Source organism: Melanotaenia boesemani, chromosome 18 (assembly GCF_017639745.1).
Source record: "Melanotaenia boesemani isolate fMelBoe1 chromosome 18, fMelBoe1.pri, whole genome shotgun sequence".
Lineage (NCBI taxonomy): Eukaryota > Metazoa > Chordata > Actinopteri > Atheriniformes > Melanotaeniidae > Melanotaenia > Melanotaenia boesemani.
Genome location: NC_055699.1, coordinates 15336849 through 15363152, shown reverse-complemented (window position 1 = coordinate 15363152; position 26304 = coordinate 15336849). Strand labels below are relative to the sequence as shown.

Genomic DNA, 26304 nt, shown 5'->3' with positions numbered 1-26304 from the left:
TATTTATTCTAAATATTTGCTTTAAATTTGTGTTGTTAGAATTTAGCAGCATCATAAACAGCTCAGGTTTAAAGAGGTTAACTAGTATGACTATTATTTACCTGAAGGATTTGAGAGTTTTCATCACAGGAGCCAATAGGCAGTAGTTTTTTTTTTTTTTTTTTTTTTTTTTTTTTTTTTTTTGCTTGCAACCAAATATATAAGCGAAAATCTTTACAAAAGGCAAACATCAGTAGGACCACTGGCACGTGAAGTTCCCTAGGCTGTTACTCATAATATGAATTATAGAGTTTCTGGTGAACTGGAAGGGCATCATAGACCTCTAAAATATGGCACAGTCATTTTTTTTACCTTTTTTTGGTAAAAAACTAATAAGACTAAGAGTACAAAAAGTGAATATGAATGAGATATTAATCCCTAGTTACTCTGGGTTGAAGTATACATTGAAAAAAAAAACTTGTTGATCGTCTTCAGAACATTCATTCATCAGTGACTAGAAAACCTTTCAGGGAAATGAAAAGCAGGACACACACTGGACAAGTTACTGGTCCACTGGGGGACAAACAAAGACACAGAGAGACATGCAAGCTCATTCAGGCAGCCAATTTAGAAACACCAATTAACCCAGCATACATTTCTTTGACCTGTGAGAGAAAGCAAGGACACCCAGACTAAACCCATACAGGTACATGAAGAACATGCAAGTTTAAAAACCCTGGTGATCCAGCAAGTTCAAACGTACAAATTTCTTACTGTGGGAAGACCGAGCTTAACACTGCATCACTGTGTTGCCCCATTTTGAAATAAAAACTGATTAATGTAATGCAGTGGTGTGTGGGGTGTAAAAAAAAATGAAAAATGCCAGACAGCAGATAGCTTGAATGAAAAAGAAATCTCCAAGAACATATAAAACTGTTTCAGCTCTTCATTTTAAACTGAATGCATATAAACAAGTAAAACATGAGGCCCTGTATCAGAACAAGAAACTCATGCTTCTATAAAGCATGGTGATGGAGGTCTCATGGGTTTGAGATCAATGCATTGGTAGCATGGTGACTGATTAATTCTTCACACTGTCAAGTAATACCTGGCGATAATATGAGGATCTTTGTTGAAAAGTTAAAGTAGAACCAGAAGTAGACTTCTAAGATAACAATGATTGCATGAACTAGTTAAGAACTAGTTAAATCAAAGGTTATGAAAGACCAAGACAAAGCAGAGCTTTAAAATCAACTCAAGTACTGTTAAAGAATTTAAAAAAAAGCAGCATATATTGTAAAAACAAAAAAACTACTTAAAACATTCTACAGCTTTGGAAATTTTACTTGACAAAGAGATAAAAAAAAAAAAACTCTCAGCAAGATTCAGTACTAGTCTCTGTGATGAATTACATACTCATTTCCAAAGAAGAAAACATCTGTTAATACATTTTGTTGAATACATGATTTCTCCTTGTGGCAGTGTTCGAGTAATTCACCTTCATTTTAAAAAATGCTGTTTCTAAAATTAAATGTTCTCTTATTAAGATATGTTGAAAAAGTTGACCTGAGTGTCCCATAAGTCAAACAGTTGTTGGTTTCTATGTTGTTCATCTCAGCATACAACCATAAGACTAATTTACATTTGTATAAAATTGTACAATCAAATACCTGCAGGAAAGTAAGACCATCACACTCACTTTCAGAAAAAGGCACACACACATACAGAAATTCAGTTCTTATGCAGAGTTTGGTATTGCAACCATCTTGGTGTTTTCATTGTTATCTTGTTCTTCTTCAGGTAAAGGATCGTATTGTCGTCGATACAACAGCCGCGTCACCAGCGTGATGATAAACATCTCCAGGATTAGCAGCTGCTGATTTATCACTGTGGAGAAAAACAGCAAAAAGTTAAATAAGGGTTCAGAAGAAACCAAAGCAGAGTTCAAGCAGTCACTCCTGGTGAACAAATGAATGAATAATGATTGTATTGATGGATGCTGACTCACTGTATCCCCTGTTTATTGATGAAAAAGGTGGAACACAAGCAATGGCTCCATTCATTGCCGAGATGTTGACTATAGCTGCCTGCAGCTGGCTCAGGACCAGCACCAACTACCAACATAAAGAGACTTTGTGGTTAACCCTGACAAACATTATGTAAAAGTGTAAAATAAAAAAATAAAAAATACATGTAAATTTAACTTTTGTGTGTTTCTTTGGCATCTCACCTGATACATGGCGTATTTGGGGACGATCTTGAGTGTTCGCAGGGCAACCCTGAGGTGCATGAACATGATGGCTACAGGCCACAAAGCGATGATTGTCAAGATGCCCACAAACGGATTGATCCATATTGCAGCTCCAGTAATATTCACCTGTAATTCAGTAACATTGATCAAGAAAAAAAAAAAAATAAATAAATAAATATATATATATATATATATATATATATACACACATATATGTATATATATATATATATATATATATATATATATATATATATATATATATATATATATATATATATATATATATGATTTTTTTCCCCCCACAATAGTGGAATGAGAAGGAAACATTGATTAGTAAAGTTGTCTCTGGTGACAGCTCAACACCAGTCCAGGAAGTGAAAGTTTGCATTTTGATGCCCATTTAATAACAAGACCAAGACCTAATCATTTATTGCATTCTATTTGTGCTTTTCTTGCACCCTGTTGCCTCTATTTTGCTTTGTACCTGTATATATTGTGTCTTGTGCTTGTCCTGCTTTGCTGTTGGTGTTGTATTGCTGCTGGTACCCAAATTTCCCCGAGGACCCTCCAAAGGGATTAATAAAGTATTTCTATTCTATTCTATTCTATTCTAATCCCAGTTTCTCCCTTTAGCCCTCCACTTGGCCATACTGCTCTGTTTTGCATGCAGTCAGGCTAATAGCTGCCTGCTAGCCATATTGTTATAATTGTCTGTAACCCTTGAATTCAAGTGATAAAGTGTACATGACCAAACCCTGCAGAAAACAATGTGGAACGGTAGCACCAAGTCTAGGAATTGGGATTGGACCTAAATTTACTGTCATGGTGGCTGTGTGAGGCTGTGTTTGTGTATAGCTGTAGCTGAGCTAAATGCTAACACCTACATGCTAACACGCTCACACTCAAGTTACCACAAAATTCAGGGTCAAACTGACTTTGAGTACACATCCATAAAATCCTTATGGATTCTGAAAGTTAAAACAGAATTTTATTAATTAAATGAGAATTAAATTATACATTAAAGGAAAAAGAGGGCATAATTTACTGAGAAATACCCGTCACAATTCCAACTGTTCAGCATGGGGGTGGACTGATCATGCTTTTGGCTTTTGCGACACTCAGTGGCCTAATTGGTTTTAATTAATACATAAAATCACTCTTTTTTTAGTATGAGGATAGGTCCTACAACATGATTATCATTATAAATTAAATAATGTTTTATACATATTTCTTAATATAACTCAATGTAGAATATAGTTACTATTGCCGCTTTTGTTATTGCCCCTTTTGTGTGTATATGTGTGTGTGTGTGTGTGTGTGTGTGTGTGTCTTATCCTCTTTGCTGTTGCATACTGCTGTGGCATGTTAATTCCCCATTCATTGATCAATAAAGTCTTATCTTATCTTATCTTATCTTAACTTATCTTAAATATCTTAAATATCTAAAAATCAACAACTGAAAACCTCAAAATCAATGTTTCGTTTTGTACTTGGATCTAAACTTTTAAAAAAACTTGGGGATGGATCTAAAAAGAGAAGTGAATATAAAATGCCACAAGAACAAATAATATTTTGCAGGAAGCACGGGGGGGTGGAACCTCTGACTAAGCATGCAGGACCTTTAAACCTTTGTTTTTGTTGCATATCCTTTCTATATCCTGGAAATCATGAAGAATTCTTTCTTCAGAAATTTTTACTTTCTATTCCTCTGAAAAACAGCTGAAAGAATACACTGTACAAATACAAGTTAGGGATCCAGATGAAAATAGATACAGTATGCCTTTCAACTTAGTCATTATCCCAACTCACGTCAGTCAGTATGAAGTTCTTGTTAGTCCAGAGGACAATGGAGAGGACGGTAAAGGCAGTCTTCAGGAGGGCAAACTGGAAGGAGCCGAGTTTGAGCAGGAAGAGAGTGCGTCTGGAGTCGGAATAGAGGAGACAAATTCATGGTTGCTTCTAATGACACAAAAATGTCCTCTGCAGTATTAAGACGATGTCCTGTACAATTCAATGAGGCCACAGAGACATTTATTGGTTTTAAGCATGTCAAGATTTGAAAATGATTGTGTAATAACTGCAGCACTTTACAAACAGACCAGGCAAAAAGTACCTGAGCATGTCTCAGCTTGATTCCCTCATAAACATGAAACAGCTGTGCGCAGAATGACGGTGAAATAAGCAGATTGATCAGTGTCATATGGAAGAAAAACATGACTGTCAGAGTGATTAATCGACTTTGACTTGTAGTGCTAGCGTGGCCACTTTTTACTCAGCCAGAAAGGGGGATATCAGGGCTGATGCATACATGTTGCCAAGTCCTGACACGTGTTGAGTGACCAAGAGCATATTCAACCTGTTTTCTGAGAAATTAGGCATACATCTACTTTGAATTCAATACAGTCTGCCCACAGGTTCTTTGATTTTGTTGAAACAGGCTAAAACACACAACAGGCTTTACTAAAGGTTGAATATTAGACAGTCTTTCACTTCAAATCCTTTGGAAATTAACTTCTAAATATAAAAAATAAATATTACTGCATAGTGTAACGTTGATGAAATTTCAGTCCAAACTCATTTTGTCTAATGTTTGTGGCCTCAAGAGAGTCTTCTGTGACAACATTTTCTAAATCTTCATCCAGTCTGATAGAAAATACACAATTTTACCAGCAATAAAGGGGGTTTTTTAAAAAGTCTAAGAGTTGTGAACAAAAATGCATTAAACTCATAGCTGAATGTTATGTAATTATTTAAAAGGGGGAAAATATGTTTCTTTACTTCTATCTACACAGTTTTGGACACTTGTCTCTTTTTTTTTGTTTTTTGTTTGTTTTGTTTTTTTTTCCATATGTTTGTTTTAAGAAAAAAAAACCCAACAACATGGTGTTCTTGTCAAACTAAAGATGTGCTTTAGTGAAATCTTTTCAGAAGCTATTCATTATTAGCACATTTTTTTAAGACAGTGACGGCCAAAATCAACCCTTTAAAGCAGAAAAAAGGCAGAATAATTGTGTTGATGCTGACAACCGCAGACTTTGTATTACTGGGAATTTACCGCGTAATCTCCACGTGTGGGAGGCAGGGGCAGCAGCAGCAGCAAGGTCCTGTGCTGATCTTCAGTTTATGTTTCCCTTTTCGCCTGAGGAAGGCCTCATCGCCACCGATCTCCTCCAGCATCATAATCAAGAACTTAAACACCACGATGGCAAAGTAGCTACAGGAATGTAAAAACAGCAGAAACAGGTTTAGAGGGTTAGGACTGGTAGAAAAAACATAGAAAGTGAAACCACACACATTACACAACAGCACAGCTGTTTTCTATAAAACACTCGAGGTTTACGAGGTTCAAGCTTCTTTGTGATCTTTCATTGCAGGGGCACGAAACACAGGCTCCACACTGAGAGATTTAAAGGTGAGTAAAAGAGAATGAGAAAAAAAAAACCCAAACTACCAGGCAGAGGTCATATCAGTAAACATGATGGCTTTGGGGATCCACATCCCAAGACATGACATGGTAGCAATTATCTGAAAGCAAGAAAGAGTCAGAATGTCATATATTTCAGCCACTCTACTGCATTTTGCTCTGGCGTTGTTAAAGAATATCATCTGTCCTTACCGGAGCTGCCCCATTCACCCAGATGATTACACTCTTCTTATTGACGGGTACTTTTCTATAGATGTATACACATTCCTCTAAAAAGACCAACATGGACGTTGCTGCCATGAAGGTGAGGATGGAGTACAAGATGATGCCAAAACTGTCCAAATCTGAAAGAAAAGAGGTTAAATAAGTGAACATTTAAAGCATACAATCTCTTTTTGACATGAAGTCCATCTGTTTATTTTCTCCTTGTTTTTTCAAGCAGAACAAATAACTATTAGATATCAAATAAAAACTGCAGCGAGTCCAAACAAAACCAGCATCAATGAACAAAGCCCGTATGAAAGTTTTCACAAGACTATTTTTATTCGGCAATGTGCAAATGTTTAGTCCCAACATGGGATTTATGTCAGGAATAGATTTCCTATTTGGCAACCAGCTTCATGCAGAGTTCAAAGCTTAGTTCTGTTTTTTTGTTCTAATGAAACATAAAATAAAATAAAAAAATATATATTCAGAGTCAATTTTGAGCCTGGTGAAGTTAATGAAAACAAGAGGGCTCTTATAGGAAATACTGCAGCCTCCATCACATGGTTTTGCAAGAGATTGTTGTTGTTGTGAGGTAGATTTTAAGAAATATAAGTAAACATCACCAGAAGCAGCTAATTACTTAAACAGATGTTCCAAAGAAAGGAAAATACGATATAATGTCAAGGGAGCAAACAAAGAATGGAAGGAAATGGAGTAAATGGATTCAGCATGTTTGTAACTGGGGGATTCTTTCTTGTAAATCTGAGTCATTTACTCTGTGGTATCCACAGTCATTAGAAGTAGTCAGAACAACACACACAAACAGATGTTCCTTTTTTTGGTTGCTTTTCTCTGTGGTTGCTTCCTTGTTTCTGTCTAGTCACATTGAAATTAAAATTAGCATTCAAATTTGACTAAGTAGTAATTAAATGTTCATTTTCCCATTATTATGTCATTTTGATTTGGGGTTAAATAAAGTTTTTCCTTCTCTTTCATTTCATCTGCTAAAAGTACATCCGTGCTCATGTGTTCATGTAAACCTATTCCTAACCTTCTGGTGTCAGCAACCACAGATGTGAGCAACATGGAGGCTTTTAAGTTGCAGGAAACAAAACTTGAGTAAAGTTTTATTTTCTCATGAAGAGCACAACCAATTCAAGACTTCTGAGATGGATTTTCAGACACACATTTGGGGGATAAAAATTTCTGACAAAATTTATATTGTGCACGGCATTTAAAGGTGCAATTATAGAGATTTTTCTGTAATGTTTTCTTACTTTTGAACCAAACATTGTTTATACTGAGGATGTTTACTCTGGTTTATTTTCCTGGAGTATCTTTATGATAAAATAATAATAAAAAAAAAAAAACTAATAAAACAAACAAAAACAAAACAGCTGTCATACCAGTGCCCACTTGTTTCCCCACCCTAGTGATCACAGCATTGTTGAGGCATTACATGCAATTCCTATAAAACAGTGTGCAGTGATAAAGCAGAGTTGAATGTATCCATGTGTAAGGGGCTTTCCCCTGTTGATGTCAGGCTAGTATAGGGAGAAATATCCAAAATGAGCCACACTCGTAAATAGGAAAGTGCTTTAAAAACAAGAACACCCATGTGAAATGTGTTAATAGATTATCTTCTTGGTTGGGATTTCATTGGAAATCAGCTCAGTCTGATTTTTATCAGACTCTGTGTGTAGATACTAACCTAAAACTAAATTTGCTGCTTATGTCAAAACCTTTGAACTGTTTTTAAAAGAAAGCAGATTTCAGCTTGTTTGGGCCACCATACTTCTCCTAGTATACATGCGTTGTTATGCATGTAAGTTATTTACTAAGAATTCCCAATATCAAAATGCTGTGGACTGTTTGATAAAAAATGGAGATCATCATTCATGTAGTGTAGCTGAATTCATTCCACAATGTCTAAATAGACTGTTTTCGCTCAACATTTCTTCACTGGACATTTAGCTATATTAATATACACATGTTTCACTGTTTTTACAAAAAGGTGCAAAAAAGATTAAGAAATATGGAACTTTGAAGCTTGTGTGGCATGTTTAAACCCACCTGAGTCTAATTGGGTGTACAAATTCAGGAATTAATTGACCACATAATCTGTACACAATCATTTTTTTTCTTTCAGTGTTTAGATCTTTAATTTTACACAACTTTGATCAAACCATCGCGTTTATATGTATTTTAAAAGTAAGACAAACAAAATACTTCTGTTTTAGTGTCATGTAAACAGGCTATCATGACACAAAGCAAAGGGTACTCATTTTGTGATGGGTAGTCGAGCCAAATTCAGTTTGAGAAAAGATGTAGTGAAGATGGAAGGATAATTAGTAAAAGGGGGAAATTTCCCATGATTTCAAACCTCTTTACCTGTATTCATCCATTTATACAAACAGAAGAATGAACAGCCAACAAGAGTGTAGATTTTAGTCAAATAATGATGCAACAACTGAAGGTGGCGTACTTGTTCTAACTCAGTTCTCCTTTTTGATTCAAATCTCAGTCAGCAAAAGTCACTTTGCCATTTCCAAAATCTCTTTTGATCTAAATCCAGTTATGTGGGTGAGTCGGGGTGTAACCACTGTTATCTATTCTGGCAGGTCATCCAGATAAAAGAAAGAAAGAAAGATGAAAAAAAGGCATGACTCTCCCAAAAAAAAAAAAAAAAAAAAGAAAAGAAAAAGGAAAAAAAAAAAAGATTTATTTATTTATTTATTTATTTTTTTTTTTTGGGTGGCTCCAAGAAAATATAGTAATGATTCAGTTTGTCTCGCCCCAAAAATATGTTCTCATTTTAGTTTAGGCATAAGCTTGGACATGATTAATCTAATAGAGCTCACACCAGTACACACAATAATTCTCCCATTTTTTCTAAATCATCCTCCAGTTTAATTCTTGCTTCCATCTGGTGTCATATTTAAAGGAAAACAGGCAATGTTCTTATCATTTATCAGCAATAAACTCACACTCAGTGATTGTGATCAATTAAACTTTAGTTTTGTTTATATTATACAGTATTCCACTAAGCTCTTTGTATTTGCAGCAAGCAGCCACAGAAATAATGTGACTCCTGCATGTTGCAAATATCAGTATAAGTGAGACATGTGGGATTCGGGCACATATGGTTCCAAAACTTAAATAAACCAATAAAAACAGCTGATGGAGCATGAAGTACAACAAAGTGAGTGGGTGAATAGGTGGTTATAGGAAACAAAGAGGAAGTGGTGAGCAGAACTGACAAAGACAAAGTGGGAATCTAAGATGAATAAAAAGGGTTATGTGGGGAAAAAAATACAAGACAAGATGCAGAACAAAAGAAAGACAGACCCCAGTAAAGAGGGTACCACATTCCACAGTCTTTCTGTCCCCAGTTTGGGGTCCAGGGACTTCAAGGAACACATTAAGTCAGGGATAAATTACCACAACTAGTTACCATGACTCTATAGTTGGGAAATACATAAAATCCCAACCAAACTAATTAAGATTCCAGATGAAAAGACCTGTTGGTGCGTAAAAACGTCTCCCTTCACGGAACAAGACCTATAACTGTTCAGAAAGCCTGATCTGTGCTGCAAAACCAGCTGTACTCACTTAGAATGACATCGATGGCGAAAGGCGCATCGCCCATACAGCTTGGGTGAATAGTTCGGTTGGATCCATTATTCATGTTGTTAGATTTTGTTAGAACTTCCAGTTCCTTGGATCCGCCTGCGGTCGGTGCGTAAAAGTCCGGAGCTGCCAAAGACCGTCAAAGACTCCAGGAGCGCCTTTTCACTGAGTGCAGAGAGGGATCGGCTCTCTGGCACCCCCCAAAACACTTGCTGCAATCAGCCCGCCCCTCCATCAAGTTATGTCATGAGACAGTAAACAATGAGTCGTTCACAACTGACGATAAAATAAGGTTTGCCATTTTACAAATGATTTTGCTGTACAGTTTGACAGTTGTTTTGCTTTATTTAGATTTTATGCACATGATGGAAGAAGTGCAAACTTTACACAATTTCAGCAGAGACCATTGTTTTCTGACATGTTTGAACTCATTTGAACTCATGTCATTTGCTCATTTGGTTAATGTGTGAGTGCACTTTTCATGGTCCACAGAACCACAGCATGGCACTAACCTCTAACCTTTACAAGTGAAGTGTAGTTTTTCACATAAGTTCACAGTAAGACCGCGTCATCCCGTCTTTTAATAACCTCAGTGATAATGTTTCCTTGTCAAAAGCCTGGAGACGTTGGAATATCTTGACAAGTTACTGGAAATTTCTATCTAGACTTAGGATGAAGTAGGGCAGACCTGTAACAATTTTGAAATTTCTGTCTCTAACTTTGAGCTCTTTTAAAGGTAGGGTAGGAGCTGTTTTTCTGGGGCATTTTTTACTATATTGGTTAAAATCCCCTTCCCACTCCTACTGCAGCCAATTAATTAAATGATCTAGTAAAAAAAAAATAATTAATTTAAAAACCTGTGGAACAGACATGACTGAAAAAGCACCATCAAATCATTTTAACCGGCCCATTCTAGGAAAGGCAAGGCAAGGCAGTTTATTTGTGTAGCACATTTCATGTACAGGACAATTCAAAGTGCTTTACCTAAAACAAAGGCATTACAGATATTTAGAAATAGTAAACGGCATCAACACATAATCACAATAAAATTATAAATTACATTAAAATTATTAAAGGCAAGATAAGTTAAAAAGGTTAACATGCAAATTTCATGCATAGGCGCATGAGAAGAGAAATGTTTTTAACCTGGATTTTAAAATGTCTACAATTGGTGAAAGTTTAATCTCCACTGGCAGTTTGTTCCACTTGTTTGCACCATAACAGCTAAATGCTGCGTCTCCATGTTTAGTCTGGACTCTGGTCTGGACTAGTTGACCAGAGTCTTTGGATCTAAGAGCTCTGCTAGGTTTATATTCTCTGAACATATGACAGATGTATTCTGGGCCTAAACCATTCTGGGATTTGTAAACAATCAGAAGGGTTTTAAAATCTATTCTGTGACTGACAGGAAGCCAGTGTAAAGATTTCAAAACTGGTGTGATGTGTTCAGATCTCTTAGTCCTGGTTAAAACTCTAGCAGCAGCGTTTTGGATGAGCTGCAGATGTTTAATGCTATTTTTAGGAAGTCCTGTTAAAAGACCATTACAGTAATCCAGCCTACTGGAGATGAATGCATGGATGAGTTTCTCTTGATCTCTCTGGGAGACTAAACTTTTAATTCTGTTGATGTTTCTGAGCTGGTAAAAAGCTGTCTTAGTGACAGCTTTGATGTGGCTGCTGAAAGTCAGGTCTGAGTCTATCAACACTCCAAGGTTACGAACTTGGTCAGTGATTTTAAGAGCCCAAGTCTCCAATGCTGACCCTCTTCTCTTTGCTACCAAACAGAATAATCTCAGTTTTGTCTTCAAAAAACTTCTAAAAGGTTGGCTGGTGATATGTCTATCAAAATTAGTTGCCATTTGTCGGTCCCCCCTGAATCCCTCTGCAAGTACCCCTCTTCTGCAGGAATTGCAAGGTCTGGCTCGGAGGCTTGGAGCCGTATAGGCAACGAAGCGAGAGCCAGAGCTTTGTTAGCTTACTACATCAAATTACGGCTCACATGACGGTGCCTGTATCGAGTTGGAAAAGAAAAATTGTTTTGGACAAGACTACTTCCAAGAAAAAAAAATGCTGAAGGGGAGCTGCTACTTAACTACTTAATAGGCAAGCTAACATTATGTCTTTATGACTTTTGGAGAATAATCATTGGTTTCCAACATTATGTTGTCATTTTAACAAGTATCCAGCCAGTTAGAGGATAATACAACTTGGACGAACTGCAATGTTGGTAATACTGTAGTGTTTTTTCTTTACCGGGTTAAGTTTGTAAGTATAAAAAACTGGGTACACATTGCATGACTTTTTGCCAGATTTTCTCTCTATTTCCAGTTGTGCGTAGTCTGCACTGGTTGGCTCAGAAATCTGTTAGCATGTGATGGGTTTCGGACTCAAATTGGCAAACTTGTGAGGAGAACAGAATGTGGCCGACTGCAGTCAAAGTATTTCAAACGTGTTTGAATTTTTCAAGGTGAATCTGCTACTGTGTGTGGTTTACCAACTCAACTAAAATACACACATCACCATGAGGAAACGTTAGCAAAGGTTAGCGATTTAATGTTGCCCAGCACTCGTGAACCCTCGGGAACAAGCATTGTGTGTTTCCTTGCTTTTGGTCTGAAGAAAGGGGTTTGGTCTTTTGAATTGTGTATTTTTAAAATATAGCTTGCTCAAATCAGGATCTCCTACTCTACCTTGAACCCAGTTCAAACGGCTATGCAAACTAGCTTCAAGTGTCTGCTAACAAATGGCGTGGAAATTGCCCGTGCAACACAAACAGAAAATGTTGTCCATCAAATCAGATTTTTACTCATACATTCATTCAAATTTAGTTGCGGTCATTTGCAACATTTCCATTTGTAACATTTGCAAGTGTATTACAACTGTCCCTGAGTGCATTAGTGATGAGCTAGCTTGCCATACAGCCAACATTACCACAAATAACCTGCTTGACAGAGAGCTAAACAGACACATAATCAACACGATATAGGTTTGAAGAGTTCAACTACAAAGCAAGCTATGTAATCACAAAAATAATTTGTGTAAAAAAAAAATACTTTATCTCAAAATGGTAAGTTTGCCTTAAGGTAATACTTTTTCACATGTAGGCTAAACTGAACATGTGCAGAGTGAATTAGATGATTCCTAACTCTTCCCTGATTGGAGCAATTGCAAGCGTTACAACTGACTCGGGTTACAACTGACTCGGGTTACAACTGTCCCCGGTCTCCCCTATACCAAGGGGGGTATGCAGTTTAACTGGAGCTGTGGGTGATATGGGTTGATGCATTTCTTCATGATACAGCTTGTAGACAAAGCAGACACCCACATCACATGCCCAGTGTTCCCATAGCAACATGTACAGAGGGTATCATCATGTGAGGTAAGTTTTGCAGTCTTTTTGTACTCTTTGAATCTTTTGAGTAATTTCCCAAGTTCAATTATTCAGAGCAAGACTTTATTAATTAGTTTTAAATGGATCAACAGTGAAGCCTATATACAATGCAACAGGTACATAAGATATTTTCTGTGTAGTTGATTATCTCTGAAGAAAAGCTGCTATGTTTTTCTTTTTAGAAATGTGTATGTCTGAACTTGGAAATCACCCGCATGTCTGTCATTTCCAACTTTTATTGTTTATCTGATGAGCCTGTTTGTTCAGGCAAACCTTGGCTCAGAGATTACTTTACTTTATCCTTGCGCTGCATGTACAGACCCATCAAAGTCTGATGAATGTAGGATGCGGTGGGGTAAAAAAAACAAAAAACAAAACAAAACAAAACAAAAAAAAACACAGGCATACATGAACACATCAAAAAACAGAAACACGCGTATGATCTACTAAAAAATTCCATGCAGGAAGGATGACGAGCACATATAGTGCCAATGAGTTTTTATAGTTGTGTAACTACATTGTATGTGTTGCCCCCTTTACAAAAGACACAGTGTGAGGCATCAGTATCTGACCTTATATGGCCATTGAATCATTTTATTCAAGTCTGAGCATCTGTCCTACCTGGATGAATCCACACCTTGTTTGTATTTCATGGAATAGATTAATCTGAGAAGATTTGTCCCGAATGGCCCGAGTTTAGGAATGATTCATAGAAAAGTTACCTATATATTTTTTTTCTATGTTAGTTTGAACAAATCTCTTCCCAGAGGCTGTATGTCGACACAAATCTGAAAGCACTCGTGATCATATTACCAAGACTTGTGCAATATCTGATTCACATCTGGAGGCCAGGTATTGAGATTAAGGTTCAGTGGGATTTGAGTTCAAAGTCAGGAGTAAAATCCCTTTAAACAATCCCTTGATTGTTTCCAGTGTTCTGACATGATTGACTGCACAAGTGGTTATGTTTGAAAAGCCTGATGTCACTATAGGACGTCTGTTTAATGGCTGTCTCTTTAATGGATAACTCACGCCATGGTCTTTAAAAAAGATTCTTTTTTTTGCATCCTCCCCCGTTTCATAAATCAGTGTTTTCTCTCCCTGAAAAACTGACTCAGAGTTCATTACCTCGAGCTGATAGTTTACACGAGCATGCATGCACACATGCTGTACAAACACACGTGCATGAAACAGCCAAGATAAGTTAAATATTAAAAGCTCAACAAAACTACAGTAGTGGAAGTTATTGTTTGTCATAATGAAAAACACTTGCATGTTGTTTTTTTTATTTGTCTTTTTGTTTCATCATACTGAAAGTTATGCAGACATTTTGCCGCGGTAGGTGTTTATAGCTGGTACAGGATCTGCCCAGCAGATGTAAAAGAGACTGTTTTACCCCTAAACTGTTCACACTTCAACTTGGAAAAACCCAACTCAGGCATTTTTTTAAATGGATGAAAAAAAGATTCAGATTCTATTAAATTAAAAAGAATTGAAGAGGATGATTGGGTACATGAGTACAGCATAAGTCAAGGGCCTGGGTGTCACACAGATAACAAAGGTCAATGATCAACTGGACTCTTGAAATCAAGCCTGCAAAGAATGTTGATCGAGTTTGGACCGAGCTGTGTTTACTGTTCCTTATCACTGTCATGGGCCGACAGAACAAGGCTGTACACAGCTACCCAGCCCTGTCTGCATGCTGTTACATCACTATGTAAATTTACTACATGCAGATGCTGACACTGGAGTGTGTTTGACAGCAATGACTTGCGAGATTAATTAATTGCAAATGATCCAAGAATTGGTTACACTATGCATTATTATTACTATTCCTTATTAAATCAACACAACTGTATGTGACTCAGTCCGAAGTATTCTGTGCAGAAAAAAGTCTAATCTCGTGTTGCATGCTGTTGTATGCTGCCCATGTAGAAAATTCAGAGAAAAAAAGCCCCTGCAGTTTCCACACTAAGTCTAATCCTAAAAACTACTCCTTATTCATCAGCAACACAGATAAGCTCACATTTGCAACATGCAGCACACTGTGGTTTCATTTGAGATAAAGAACTGAAGACGTCGTTGTTTTAACATAAGCAAAAGTGGGGTAATAAATGAGTTTATCAGAACTTCGTTGCCAGCTCCACATCTCTAATAGAGGCTTCCAGGCTGAAGTTACATAAGTCTGATATGCTCATGCACTATAAGCACGAATGGGGACAGATTTAGACGGGAGGTTTTGACAAAAAAGAAAGTATGACTTAAAAGATCTCTAATGCTACCAACAAGGCAAAACAAAGCAAGTATAATTCCTACAGAGTTTATTATCAATATTTAATATCACCCCCTTTTTTCTTAAAACAGGCCTGAAACCCTTGTGGTCAAGCCTTCAAGTCCTTTCTTTAAGTAATTTTTAGGTCTTTGGAAGCTCGTCTTTGGATGCTGGCTGCCCTCAAGATGATCCCATGCTGCTTCAGTGATGCTGAGGTCCAGGCTCTGTGGAGGATTCATCACTCCATAAGTTCTTGAATCATTTGGCATAACTCAAACTCCTCTCCCCATTTCCCTTCCTTAAGAATGGCCTCTTGACAACCACCTTTCCATGGCGACCATTTTTGATGGGACCTTAGTAAACAACCAAAGGTCCAGAGTCATCTCTCAGGTTCCCATTTTTATTAAAGAAATACCTTTCCGATAGTGTTACCTTAGACTGTTTGTCCATCTGCTGCAGATAGTTTTATAGGTCTGCAACGTTTTCTGTCTTCCACTGCCTAGTTTCCTTTAATAAAGCAGTTTTTCATGAAAAGTTCTTTAGAAATCACCTCGTTGGTGCAAAAAGCAATACTTTATTCTGTCAAACTGTTAACTTTGGCATTTCTATAGATGCAGGTTGTGAAATTGGGAGAAATTGTATTACTTTGCAACAAGCTGCAGGTCACAAAGTGCCCGAAGATACCATTTTAAACAAGACTGTTGAATTGTCTGTGTTGACATAACACTGACTCATCCTTTGAGAAAGCTCATTGCTAAAACAAAAACACATTCCTGTGGGGCATGTACAACAGCTTGATTAGAAATCTGTAGTGTAGTGTAGTAATATATATGTATATATGTGTGTATGTTTGGAAGGCACTTAGAATAAATCAGATCAGAGACAAAATTAAACTGGAGGTAAAAAAAAAAAGGACATTTATTGTTATTTTCATGTTAATTGTATAGAGGCATGTACTTCATCCACAAAAACAGGAAAAATAAAATTAACCAGACAAGAAAAATATATGTTGTCTTCTTACATTGTCAATATATATATACACACACACACATTCCCACACGCATACATAGTAAAACAGGACAAAAAGAAAGCAAAATGTAGCACTAAGCAAGTTATGATAGGCTACAACCTGCACTGTAAAGGCTGGTGTAGCATGTTATAAGTCTTTATATAAAAAAAGAAGAAAAAAATCAATTAGACTGAGATTTTTAGATCCTTTTGTTTTCAAAGGAGGTTTTATGGCTTCATTTAGAGGTTTATACAGACCAGCGTAAAGCTAATTGAAAAGATGACACCTTGCTATAGTTGTGGAGACAAAAACATTTTATAACATCATAACCCCCATTTTAATGGTGGCACTTTTTTTTTTTAAAACATCAGTTAGGCATCATGCTTTTGAGCCAAGAGTCCAACAGTTGTGTATCTTCAGATGTGGAAAAATCTCACGGCTGCACGAAGCATTTCTCCCCAAGACAACAATATTACAAAAACTGCCCACTGAAGCATTACAAAATACACGTGCACTTCGCCTCAAGGCCAACCAGCCTGGAGAGACAATATAGGCAACTGTAAAACAAGACAGGTCCAATGTTTAAAAATCAGTGGTTGTAACGAATAGAACAAGCCAGGATACACATACACACACACACACACATATAACTTTGCAAAATCCTTCACTTTCACTGAACAATTCATTTTGAGGTCAAGAAAAAAATCTACACATGAGAACACAAGCTTGACTTGGATCATGATCTCGAACAGTAATTTAATCTGCTACTTTGAGGTCCAACCAGAGTGTGATGATACAGTCATATGCCCTAATCAGTGGTTTGTAAATTGTCTTCTAAAACACACTTAGAATGATGTAAACCTAAAGTTTATAAAGCGGGCTGTTTTTAAAACACCCCACTGTTCAATCAAATGTCTTCACTGTCTTATCTGTGGCTTATTCAGCTTGACTGAGGGCATGATTGCCAAGCAACACTTAAACCACTACTCAATCTAGCAAAAGATGGCTGTAAACATGTACATCACCAGTCTATTTATTCAGGGTCTCATCCAGTTAAAGACATAATGAATGATAAACATCAGGAATTTGATGCTAAACCCTCTGATATGAATCCAAAAGTTGCACTAAAATAAAATTTTGTAGGGAAAGGAGATAACTTCTCTCTGAATAATTCTTAATTGGTTAAAAGGAAAAATACTAATGCAGTTAATATTCTACCTTTACTGCCTTTGATTCACATACCAGATGTATAACACTGACACGGAATAATGCACCGTTAAAAGTTTTACACAATCTAAGGCTTTCAACAATTTACAACACTGAGCTTATTTCATATTACACAGCGACAAGTGGCAGAAGCTGCAGAAGATCTCTTTTACAGCCATCTAAGGAAATCGATTTTTAAAAAGAAATCTAGATGAATTGTTACAGAAAAGTGATGCAAAACAATGCATCATAAAAAAAATTCTGGTTAAAGCTGCACCTTCAAATTAGACTAAAAATAAATTGTGTCTTGACTTGATGGTGAATGAAAGCAGAGTTTTGTCGCCACCTGCAGGGCATGCACTAGTACTGCAAAGGACATCATAACTTGAAAAAGTTTAATAAGGGACTGATAAATGTTGCATAAAACATTGTGCCAAGGTTACTGTTGAATAGTTTGGTTACGATGACACTGGCCAGTGAGGTTAAGATAAAGCTAGGATGCTGTAAACACTTCAGGTTCAGATGTCAGAGCTCCTGACATACCAGCCCTTATTTGGCAATGAGAGTTAGTGTCCTGGTAAAGTTTAAAACGTTGAACTGTAGAAAAAAACAAAAAACAAAACTGTAGACATCACCGGTCAAGACTATAAAAGAACAGGTAGAGAAGGATGCTGCACATTGCACTGAGAGAAACACATCTCCAAAGGTTAAACTGTCCACTTATAAGCAGTGTGGTTTAACATCAGTAGGCCACAGACACTTAAAGGTGATTCTTTTAGTGCCTTTAAGTTGTTAAAAACAGAAAAAAAGGACTGCCACTTCAATTTTGATAAGTATTCTCTCTCTTATACACATTCACACAAATACATGGTCAAACATCTGTCATACAAGGATGCCTTGTAAAAAAAAAAAAAGAAGAGGGGTGGAGGGTGGGCTGCACATTTTTTGATGGACAATGAAAATCAACAAAGTGCAAATGTGCCATCTTGTGCTCTGATATCCAACTTGCACCCAAAACCTAGCTGTAGTCTTCACTGCCGTGCACTGGGACAGTCCACTGAGCAGTGCAGTTCTTGGGAAGACAAATCCAGGTTTTCGGTGCGGAAACATCCATCAAACATTATTAGTTAAAAATAACACACAAAAGCCAGTCAGGTAGGTAAATAACCATTTCCACTGCATGTACTGCCTTTCTAAAGACTAAAAGAGAAAAATAAAAACACTACTCTGCTCCAGCTTGTACCTCTCTTGACTCTTCACTGCAGCTTTATGCCTGTAAAATAAGTCTTGGCGCACCCAGGAAGCTTTTGGCACAAAAAAGTTGTCCCATTTAAACACAGAGAGCAGCTCCAAGTCCCTCCAGGCTTCTTCATCAATAAACCCTCTGAGGTGTGAGAAGAAAACACAGCACAAGGGAATCTGCATCTAGCTGAATGTGAGACTGCCAAAATGTGTGTGTGACTGAGCATAAGCTTGTGTCACATTTCATATGAGGGTAGGTGGGAGAGGCGATTATGACTCCATGCAACTCTGCTGTAAAGGCATGACTGTGCAGTGATGGTTGGTGGCCTGCATTGCCATAGTTACACTGAATGGGTCTGTGGGGATGCTCTTTGCACTGGGGGGCTGTTGCCATGATGATGAACTAAACTGTTTGGGTTGGTTAAGGCATCGTATTAGATGACTGAGGCATTTCTCCTGTGGCAGAGAAGACAACAAATATGCTTTAGGTATTGCATAAATTAACATTGAGGTGCTTGGCTGTGAGCTCAAACATGAGTGTTAAGAGCACACCAGCAAGTCAGAGCATGTGGAGAGGTGGCTGCTTACCTGGTTAGGACTCGCTCTCCATGGAGACTGTGACGGTTTCACTTTCAGCTGTGACGAAAATGGAAAATTCGATGAGTTGAATTATTATACTTATTCTAAGTAATATTGCTGCAGGAGCTCACCTGATTTGAGGGGGTTATCAGCCAGATGTTCTCCAACATTGTTGGCGTGCTCCTCGTTGCTTAGGAGGCGATTCTGAGACTCACTGAGCGGGCTTATAGGGATTTCAGGCATGCTGCAAAATGAAACACCATTAGCCCAATGTTCCCAAATATAGTGGTCAAATACAGTTTGCTTACATGAGGATGTTAACCTTTTATTGGGCTCTGGATGCAGCGTCACAGTGGCCTGCTCCACGTCAGCGTTGACCAGTCGAGTGGGGAACGTCAGACCATCACCCTGACTGGAGCAAAGGGAATTATAAGAACGATAAATGAACAGGATTTACACAAGAGCTGCAACAACCTATCCATTACCCTGAAATAACATCTGTCTCTGGTTAAAGCTAAATGCTGTGCTAAAAGATCCATTTAATTAGGTGTTTATCTCCTTTTACCTGGTGAAGATGGGCAGCAGCCAGTACTTCTTCTGGTCTCCAAAGACCTGAGCAATATTCTTTCGGAAACCCAGAGAGAAGCCATTCTTATCTGAACCTGTCCTAAAGACTGGAGCCCTGAACGCCTCTGCAGGGAGGGAGAAACATGATGAGAATACCATTTAAACAATATGCAACCTTCACCCAATAAGAACAGAGCTGGGTGGACAAGGCTGGAATACATAACTGTAACAATGAGAAATGGACACTTTTAATTTTGCTCATATTTTGAATGCTAGAACATTAAATTGGCACATTCAGCTCATATATAGAAATATAATTACATATTTTAAAATGAAAACAAAAACACTCTAAATGTCTCATTAACATTTACACTGCACTGACATGACGATTTGCCACTTTTCTTCTTCCAAATAAAATAAACTAAACACTTAAGAGTCGGTAAACTGCTTAGAAATCATAGATATCATGAGCAGGGACATTCTGTCACTCAGTTGCAAGTGTAGTCATAAAAGGAGAAAAATTAAGTTTTGTGAAGTGAATTTGCTGAATTCACTGTGGACATCTTGTTCATGTGACGGAGTAAGACAAGACAAAAAAAAAACAAAATAAAACATGTTTCATTACTGATCTGCAGTCTGCTATATTTGCTCATCTGACTGTTGAAAGACCAGGAGACATAGTTTATTGGATAAACTACTTGTTTTGGTAAATCAAGTTGAAACACGATGACTTTATTAACTATTTATGAAGTCAGGCCAACATGTGAGCATGTGGTTAGTGATGACAAACAGATCTAAATAACTGGTAATGAAGACCAGCCACAGCATAATTGTGCACATGTATATAAACATGTATGAGTTTGCTTTGGCATTTAAAGCCACTACAAATGCCTCAGTGGTATTTCAACATGGTATAGAGCAAGACTGTTTTGGCAATGTATGATATGTTAGCAAAATACATATAAACATTTTACCTGCTTTACCCTTTTTTAGTACACTGCAAACAATGACTTTTGGTACAGCTTTATTTGGTTATTAACAACCAAATGATGTAAACCTTAAACACTTTAGTACAGGTTGGAAATCAAGAAATTATGAGTACAATCACTCAGAATGGTGTTCTATTGCTTAAGATGTAAAAGTAAATATGTTGAGCAAATGCTGGAGTCCCTGTTTTTTGTTGAACTGTCCACTTTTTCACTTTCGTTTCCCAGAATTTCCAGATTCCCGAATGGGAAGCAGAGCTTTCAGTTTTCAGACGCCTCTCCTGTGAAACCAGCTGCCAAACATCTTTGAAACCAGCCTCTTTAAAAGAGCTTTTGTTTAATTTAGTGATTTTTTTGTGTTCTTTAACATTTTAATCCTATATTTTAACTTTATTTGTACTATTACCACTTTACTACTACCCACAGCTGTAATTGTTGGGATGGGGAGAGCAAATAACTAACAAGTACAGGTACAATTCGAATGTACAAGTAAAGATTAACTCTGCAAGTCTGCATTTTCTTACTTGGATTTTCAAACTGTTAAAGGTCAATTAAATTATACATGTTGGAAAACACAAAGGAAAAAAATAACACTCAGCCTTAGAAGTGCAAAGCATCTGTCCCACGTGTTACACATCCAGTCAAGAACAAATCAGATTTCTCCAATCCCTAACCAATCACAGAGACAGGAAGTCCACAAACAAACTTTATGTAGTATGAAAATAAACTCATTCACCTTTAGGAAGTGATAACAGTCATGCTGGTCTTGCTCAGACGCTCATAGCGGTACTTTTCACATGGCGTAAAGTTTGGTGGATACTAGTGTCTTAGTCCTCCTCTTTCCATGATTGATTGGGGATTAGAAAAATTTGATTGGTTCTTGTGTACAAAATGTGGGACAAATATTTGGTCCGGATTTCTACCTGTATTTGTTGTTAGTTTCATATTTTCATAGTTTCAGATACAAGTTACAAAACACATGCCCCTTGCCAAGCTCCAATATTTATATATTTATATATATATATATATATATATATATATATATATATATATATACAGATTTATAGAAAACAGTTTGAACCAACAACTCTTCAAGAAGATTTTAAAAACACAATGAGACATTTTCAAATCCTGAGCAAACTAAACGAGAGAATTAGATGTTTGGTTCTTACCTATAGTGGACCTGTTCTTCCCTACAAGCCACAGGTGGTAGCTGTAGAGGGACAAAATACTGATGCAGAACATAGCCGCCACAAAAAAAAGAAACAAGACATGGAATTTGGCGTGAGTGTCTGGCAGCTCATTCTGGGGAAGAGAAGAGCAAAGCAAAACAGGAATCAATAAATTCGTTTTGAGGATATTTATGGAAAGAAAGAGAAATAAGAAAGAAAGAGAGGTGGGAAAAAAGGCAGAGCCATTGAAAAATAGATAAGCCTTGTGTGAGCCACATCAGTGCATGCATATCATGGTGGCAATGATGTTGATAGAACTGCAACTACAGGCTTGGCAGGATGGCCTGGTTACCTTTGGGCAGTTCTCTGCCGATTTCCTCCGGCAAAGCTTTAGTACAGACAGAAACAATACTGGTTAGAAACACCAGGAAAAAAACAGGTGGGAGGGCAGGGAGGGGAAACGAGGAAGCAAAATTCAAGTCAAGGCTAAGTTTGGTGAAGCACTGGAGACAAAAAGAGTGGGTGACTATGCAAACTGTGCCAAAAATGGAAGAAACAAAGAGATGAAAGAAGACATGAGAGGATATCCAAGTAGAGCAGCAACAAGAGAGAAAAGAGAGGAGGTGTTTGCCGCCACATGAGTGGTGTGACTGATGGTTCTGATAGTGGAGAGGAAAACAGAGGAGAGAGATCCGTGAGAACAATGACCCAGTGTACGACAACTTGGGATAAAAGACGAGGAAACAGAGAAGGGTCAGAGGGTGAAGGGTGAGAGAGGACGGAGAAAACAGAGGAGCAGCACAGGAGAGGAGAGGTCAGCACCATGCACAACCAACTCAAAGGATGCTCATCCTGGCTTTGCCTTGCAACCAGAGACATAACAGACACATGTTAAAGACACAGAGATGCCTGCGCATCGCTTACTTACTGTCCAGAACTTTATGAAATATTGCAGAACTGTGGCTGCAATGAACAAACAGTACACCAGCGAGTAAGCCAGGAAAAGGATGAAAAACTTGTAGTTGGAGAATCCGACACAATTATTCACCCTGCAGACACAAAAAAATCACATCTTATATCATCTTATATTACTTAAAAAGGTGGACGCTTTGTGCCTCTGCTAAGTTTACCCCAAATAGTGTTTTTTCCCCATTGGTTAGCATTTAAATAGAAATCTAATGGAGCCAAAAGACACCAAAGATTATTATGTATTTTCTGAAAGGTTTTGGCATTTCACTTTGAACAGTCTGATAGATTTAGAATAAATATGCCTGCCATGAAGAATGAACACATACCAGGGACAGTGGTGGTCCATCTTCAGCACACACCTGCCACATACAACAAAAAACAAAAACAGAAAAAGCAGAGGACAGATTAAAGACAAAAAGATCCAAACTGTTGTAAAAAAATGGAAAAACAATATGACAACAGTTTTTATTCATGACTCTCTTACATGTCACATGCAGAGCAATGATGACACCGGTCCGGCTTGATAACTTGACAGCGATCGCAGTATCGGATTGCTGAGTTGTAATAACACAATCTTTTGTCATAATTGGATAGCTGTAACTAACACAAGCAAATTCATTCTTATTATCATCTGAAGTTACAGACCTCCAGCACCTGTGCGGGTGTACAGAGGCAGGTTGGTGGCAGCTCTCCCCAAGATCTCCTGCTGGGACTCTGGCCTTTCCTCCTTCTCATAACGCTCCTTCTCAGCCTTTGGCAGGCAAAACTGGATTGGAAAGAGCAGCACACTTCATTCCTCCCATTTCTAATAAAATAATTAATCCGATTTCATTGAAACAAGGGATTACAGACATGCAGACAGAGAGCGACTGTTTTAGAGAGTTTGGTTATTATACCTCTTTGGAGGGGTTGGCAGGCTTGGTGAAGATGGTCTTCCAGTAAGACCAAACAAACATGATGAAGGAGAGGTGGAAGAATATCAAGTAGACAACTGGATGAGGGATAAAAAAAAAAAAAAAACACACTGACAAAGCAGCAGGGGAAAATTTAAACAATCCAGTTTATATAACGACACTGAACACTGCTACAGTTACTTAGGCTATGAGCTGGAGGAAGAAACTGTACATCTACATAATTAATAAGAGAGGAAAGCAAATAGCTAATGCTGATTGAGGAGGAGGTGCTGGGCTTCGAATAGAAAAGTCTCAGCACTTTGAGAGGAAGCACAGTTTGTGTGCCAACCTTTCTAGCCAAGTCTACAGAGCACATTTCAAGAGACCTAAAGGAGATTCAGCCAAGTGGTAAAAGGACTCAGTTCAGTAAACTTCCATTCACACACAGTAGACTAAATAGACACTGTTTTGATCTCTTCAAACACTTACTCTTCTCTCCTATACTGGGAATGGTGACTGCAAGAGATAGAGAGGAACAGTGTTAGCCAGATTAGACAGTAGGCTTAAAACGGAAAGTATTACATAAAATAATTCCCACTGAATTTGATGCAAAGAGCGTGTACCAAAATAATAAAGCTACTAAATAAACTTATGTTATATTTTGTGGTCAAAACATTAGTGTGATAGATCAATACTTATATATAGCATTAAACCACATGTTACACATGCCAAACACTTTCAGACAGTAAAAAAACAAACAAACAAAAACAAACACTGCTCATGTCATAAAATCTGCAGGATAGGTATCACATGAAGATACACTGATATATTTCAGCTTGAGTTATTCTCTTTAACAGAAGCTTCTGAAATATTTTTATATGCGTCTTCCATTTATCTAGTGTTACAGGACCTTCATTTTAAAGCAAAAGGCTCACGAACTAAACTAAATGGCAGCTCAACGCATGTGCCAAGCTAATTACTGGTCCCAGCAGTCTGTTTAGCCGGCCAGTCAGCCAAATACTGTTTACTTAGCGTTTTCTTTCTACATCCAGACTCCATTCAATCTGACAAACCACGAAAACAAGGCAGTTAGATGTGTAAACGGAAATGTGAAAGTTTTCTTCTCTATCCAAGGCATATTCCCCTAGCAAATTAGTCAAGCCGAGGCAATGGCAGCTAACAGATAATTAGCTGTATCTAGATTTGAACAGGTTTGCCAACACCATTGTTGAACTGCGGTCCATTCACTTCCTGATGCCAGCAGGAGCAGCTGTGTGTTTGTGTGGACAGTACAGTGAAAACACCGCCTTTTAAAGCCTTTACAGTTTTAACAGAAGGCAACAGGACGTCTACTTACATATACAAAGCTCCACCACATAAGCATAATAGGACCAGCAGACGACAAGGGCGATAAAAATCACAGGTATCCATGCTAAACCCCGTTGACAGCATCTCAGTACGTGCGTGGGCGCCATCTTTTCCCCTCTGCTGGGCAAAAGGGAGTGTCGACACGTGACGTCACTTGAAACCAGACAGGAGGTGAATTTAAAATAGAAAAATAGGAAAACAAAAAAAAGTCTACACCCAATCAGACAATAACATGCTTCTTTAACCAGCACCCGACTACACCCAGGCTTTTACAGTATGTTACTTAATTATAATAATATTATAATAATTATTTTTGCGTGCCTTTAATCACTCCTGCACAAACAGAGCCAAATCTCAAGTTTTATCAGCATTTCTTCAGCTCTATTGGCAGGTGTTGGTTTTATGACTTTAACACTCTCTTCTTGAAATATAAACAACTGAGAGAAAAACATGTAGGACAGACAAATAGCACACGTCCAGTATGATAAAAAACGGTGTAGTGTTGATGTTGAGCGTCAAATAGAGATGTATGCTGCATTCACTTGCACTTGGGCTTCTGAGACTTACCCAGATAAAGGTCAGTTTAGATTAAATACTTGCACCCCAAATTGTTGACTCCATTGGAGGAACTAATTGACAAACATAAAGGCTGCCTAGCAAATGTTTTCTGAAGATTGTCGCACATTTAAAAAACAGCCTTCAGAAAGTGTTTCCTAAGTGTTTCATTTTCTCAACAGAAACCCTGTAATATTCCAGATAATAATTACAACCTTCCCCACCCACTCACTGATTAACAATCAGTGATTCTTGCAGACAACACTAAAATAAAGAGAATTTTTTTCTGACTGAAAGGATAACTGACACAGGTGGTGTACAGTAGGACCAATCCCCTCTACATGTAATGTTTTCTTTTACTGTTGCCTCCATAACCATTTCTTCCATGCCATTGATCATAAACATTCATATGCCAACTGTCTTTATTGATCATAATAGTATATTCCCTCAAAATTTTCCCGCCTCTGTACATAGGGTTCTTTAGAATTTCACCACAAATAAACAGTCAATTAAATGTATTAATGTCAAACACTGCTGCCAGTTTATGAATAATTTGTGTTAATTTCCACCAAAATAGTAAATTTATTAAGTTTTCTTGATG

The 26304-nt window shown here is 37.5% G+C and overlaps 2 protein-coding genes across 3 annotated transcripts; both read right to left on the bottom strand.

Moving 5' to 3' along the window:
• Positions 1-588: 588 nt before the first annotated feature.
• slc51a (solute carrier family 51 subunit alpha) lies at positions 589-9656 on the bottom strand. The gene is made up of 8 exons (XM_041967459.1): positions 9477-9656; positions 5850-6001; positions 5685-5758; positions 5289-5447; positions 4043-4154; positions 2210-2356; positions 1988-2093; positions 589-1866 (listed from the first exon to the last, which is right to left on the bottom strand). Exons 1-8 carry the CDS (start codon positions 9550-9552, stop codon positions 1718-1720), a joined length of 975 nt encoding a protein of 324 aa, XP_041823393.1. The 5' UTR covers positions 9553-9656; the 3' UTR covers positions 589-1717.
• A 6874-nt stretch (positions 9657-16530) lies between these two features.
• LOC121628438 (palmitoyltransferase ZDHHC20-B-like) lies at positions 16531-25393 on the bottom strand. Of its 2 annotated transcripts, XM_041967457.1 has the most exons (14): positions 25138-25393; positions 24270-24296; positions 23784-23878; positions 23533-23653; positions 23372-23441; positions 23214-23246; positions 22847-22967; positions 22271-22306; positions 21919-22051; positions 19759-19885; positions 19516-19605; positions 19325-19437; positions 19203-19250; positions 16531-19070 (listed from the first exon to the last, which is right to left on the bottom strand). In XM_041967457.1, the coding sequence occupies exons 1-13, from the start codon at positions 25253-25255 to the stop codon at positions 19207-19209; spliced, it is 1128 nt and encodes a 375-aa protein (XP_041823391.1). In that variant the 5' UTR covers positions 25256-25393; the 3' UTR covers positions 16531-19070; positions 19203-19206. The 2 variants fall into 2 exon arrangements, with proteins under 2 accessions (XP_041823391.1, XP_041823392.1); XM_041967458.1 differs by lacking the exon at positions 22271-22306 and having other exon boundaries at positions 25138-25385.
• Positions 25394-26304: the final 911 nt, after the last annotated feature.

Bases quoted from the DNA above. Each gene is read 5' to 3' on its own strand.
- slc51a (XM_041967459.1), bottom strand. From the start codon at position 9,552: ATGAATAATGGATCCAACCGAACTATTCACCCAAGCTGTATGGGCGAT. The intron at 5,448-5,684 runs GTAGTTTGGGTT...ACATTCCTGTAG, and splicing joins ACTGATATGACCTCTGCCTG to CTACTTTGCCATCGTGGTGT. The intron at 2,094-2,209 runs GTGAGATGCCAA...TTATGTTGGTAG, and splicing joins CCAAATACGCCATGTATCAG to TTGGTGCTGGTCCTGAGCCA.
- LOC121628438 (XM_041967457.1), bottom strand. From the start codon at position 25,255: ATGGCGCCCACGCACGTACTGAGATGCTGTCAACGGGGTTTAGCATGG. The intron at 23,654-23,783 runs GTATAATAACCA...TTTCCAATCCAG, and splicing joins CTGCCAACCCCTCCAAAGAG to TTTTGCCTGCCAAAGGCTGA. The intron at 19,606-19,758 runs GTAAAAGGAGAT...CCTTTGCTCCAG, and splicing joins CTGCTGCCCATCTTCACCAG to TCAGGGTGATGGTCTGACGT.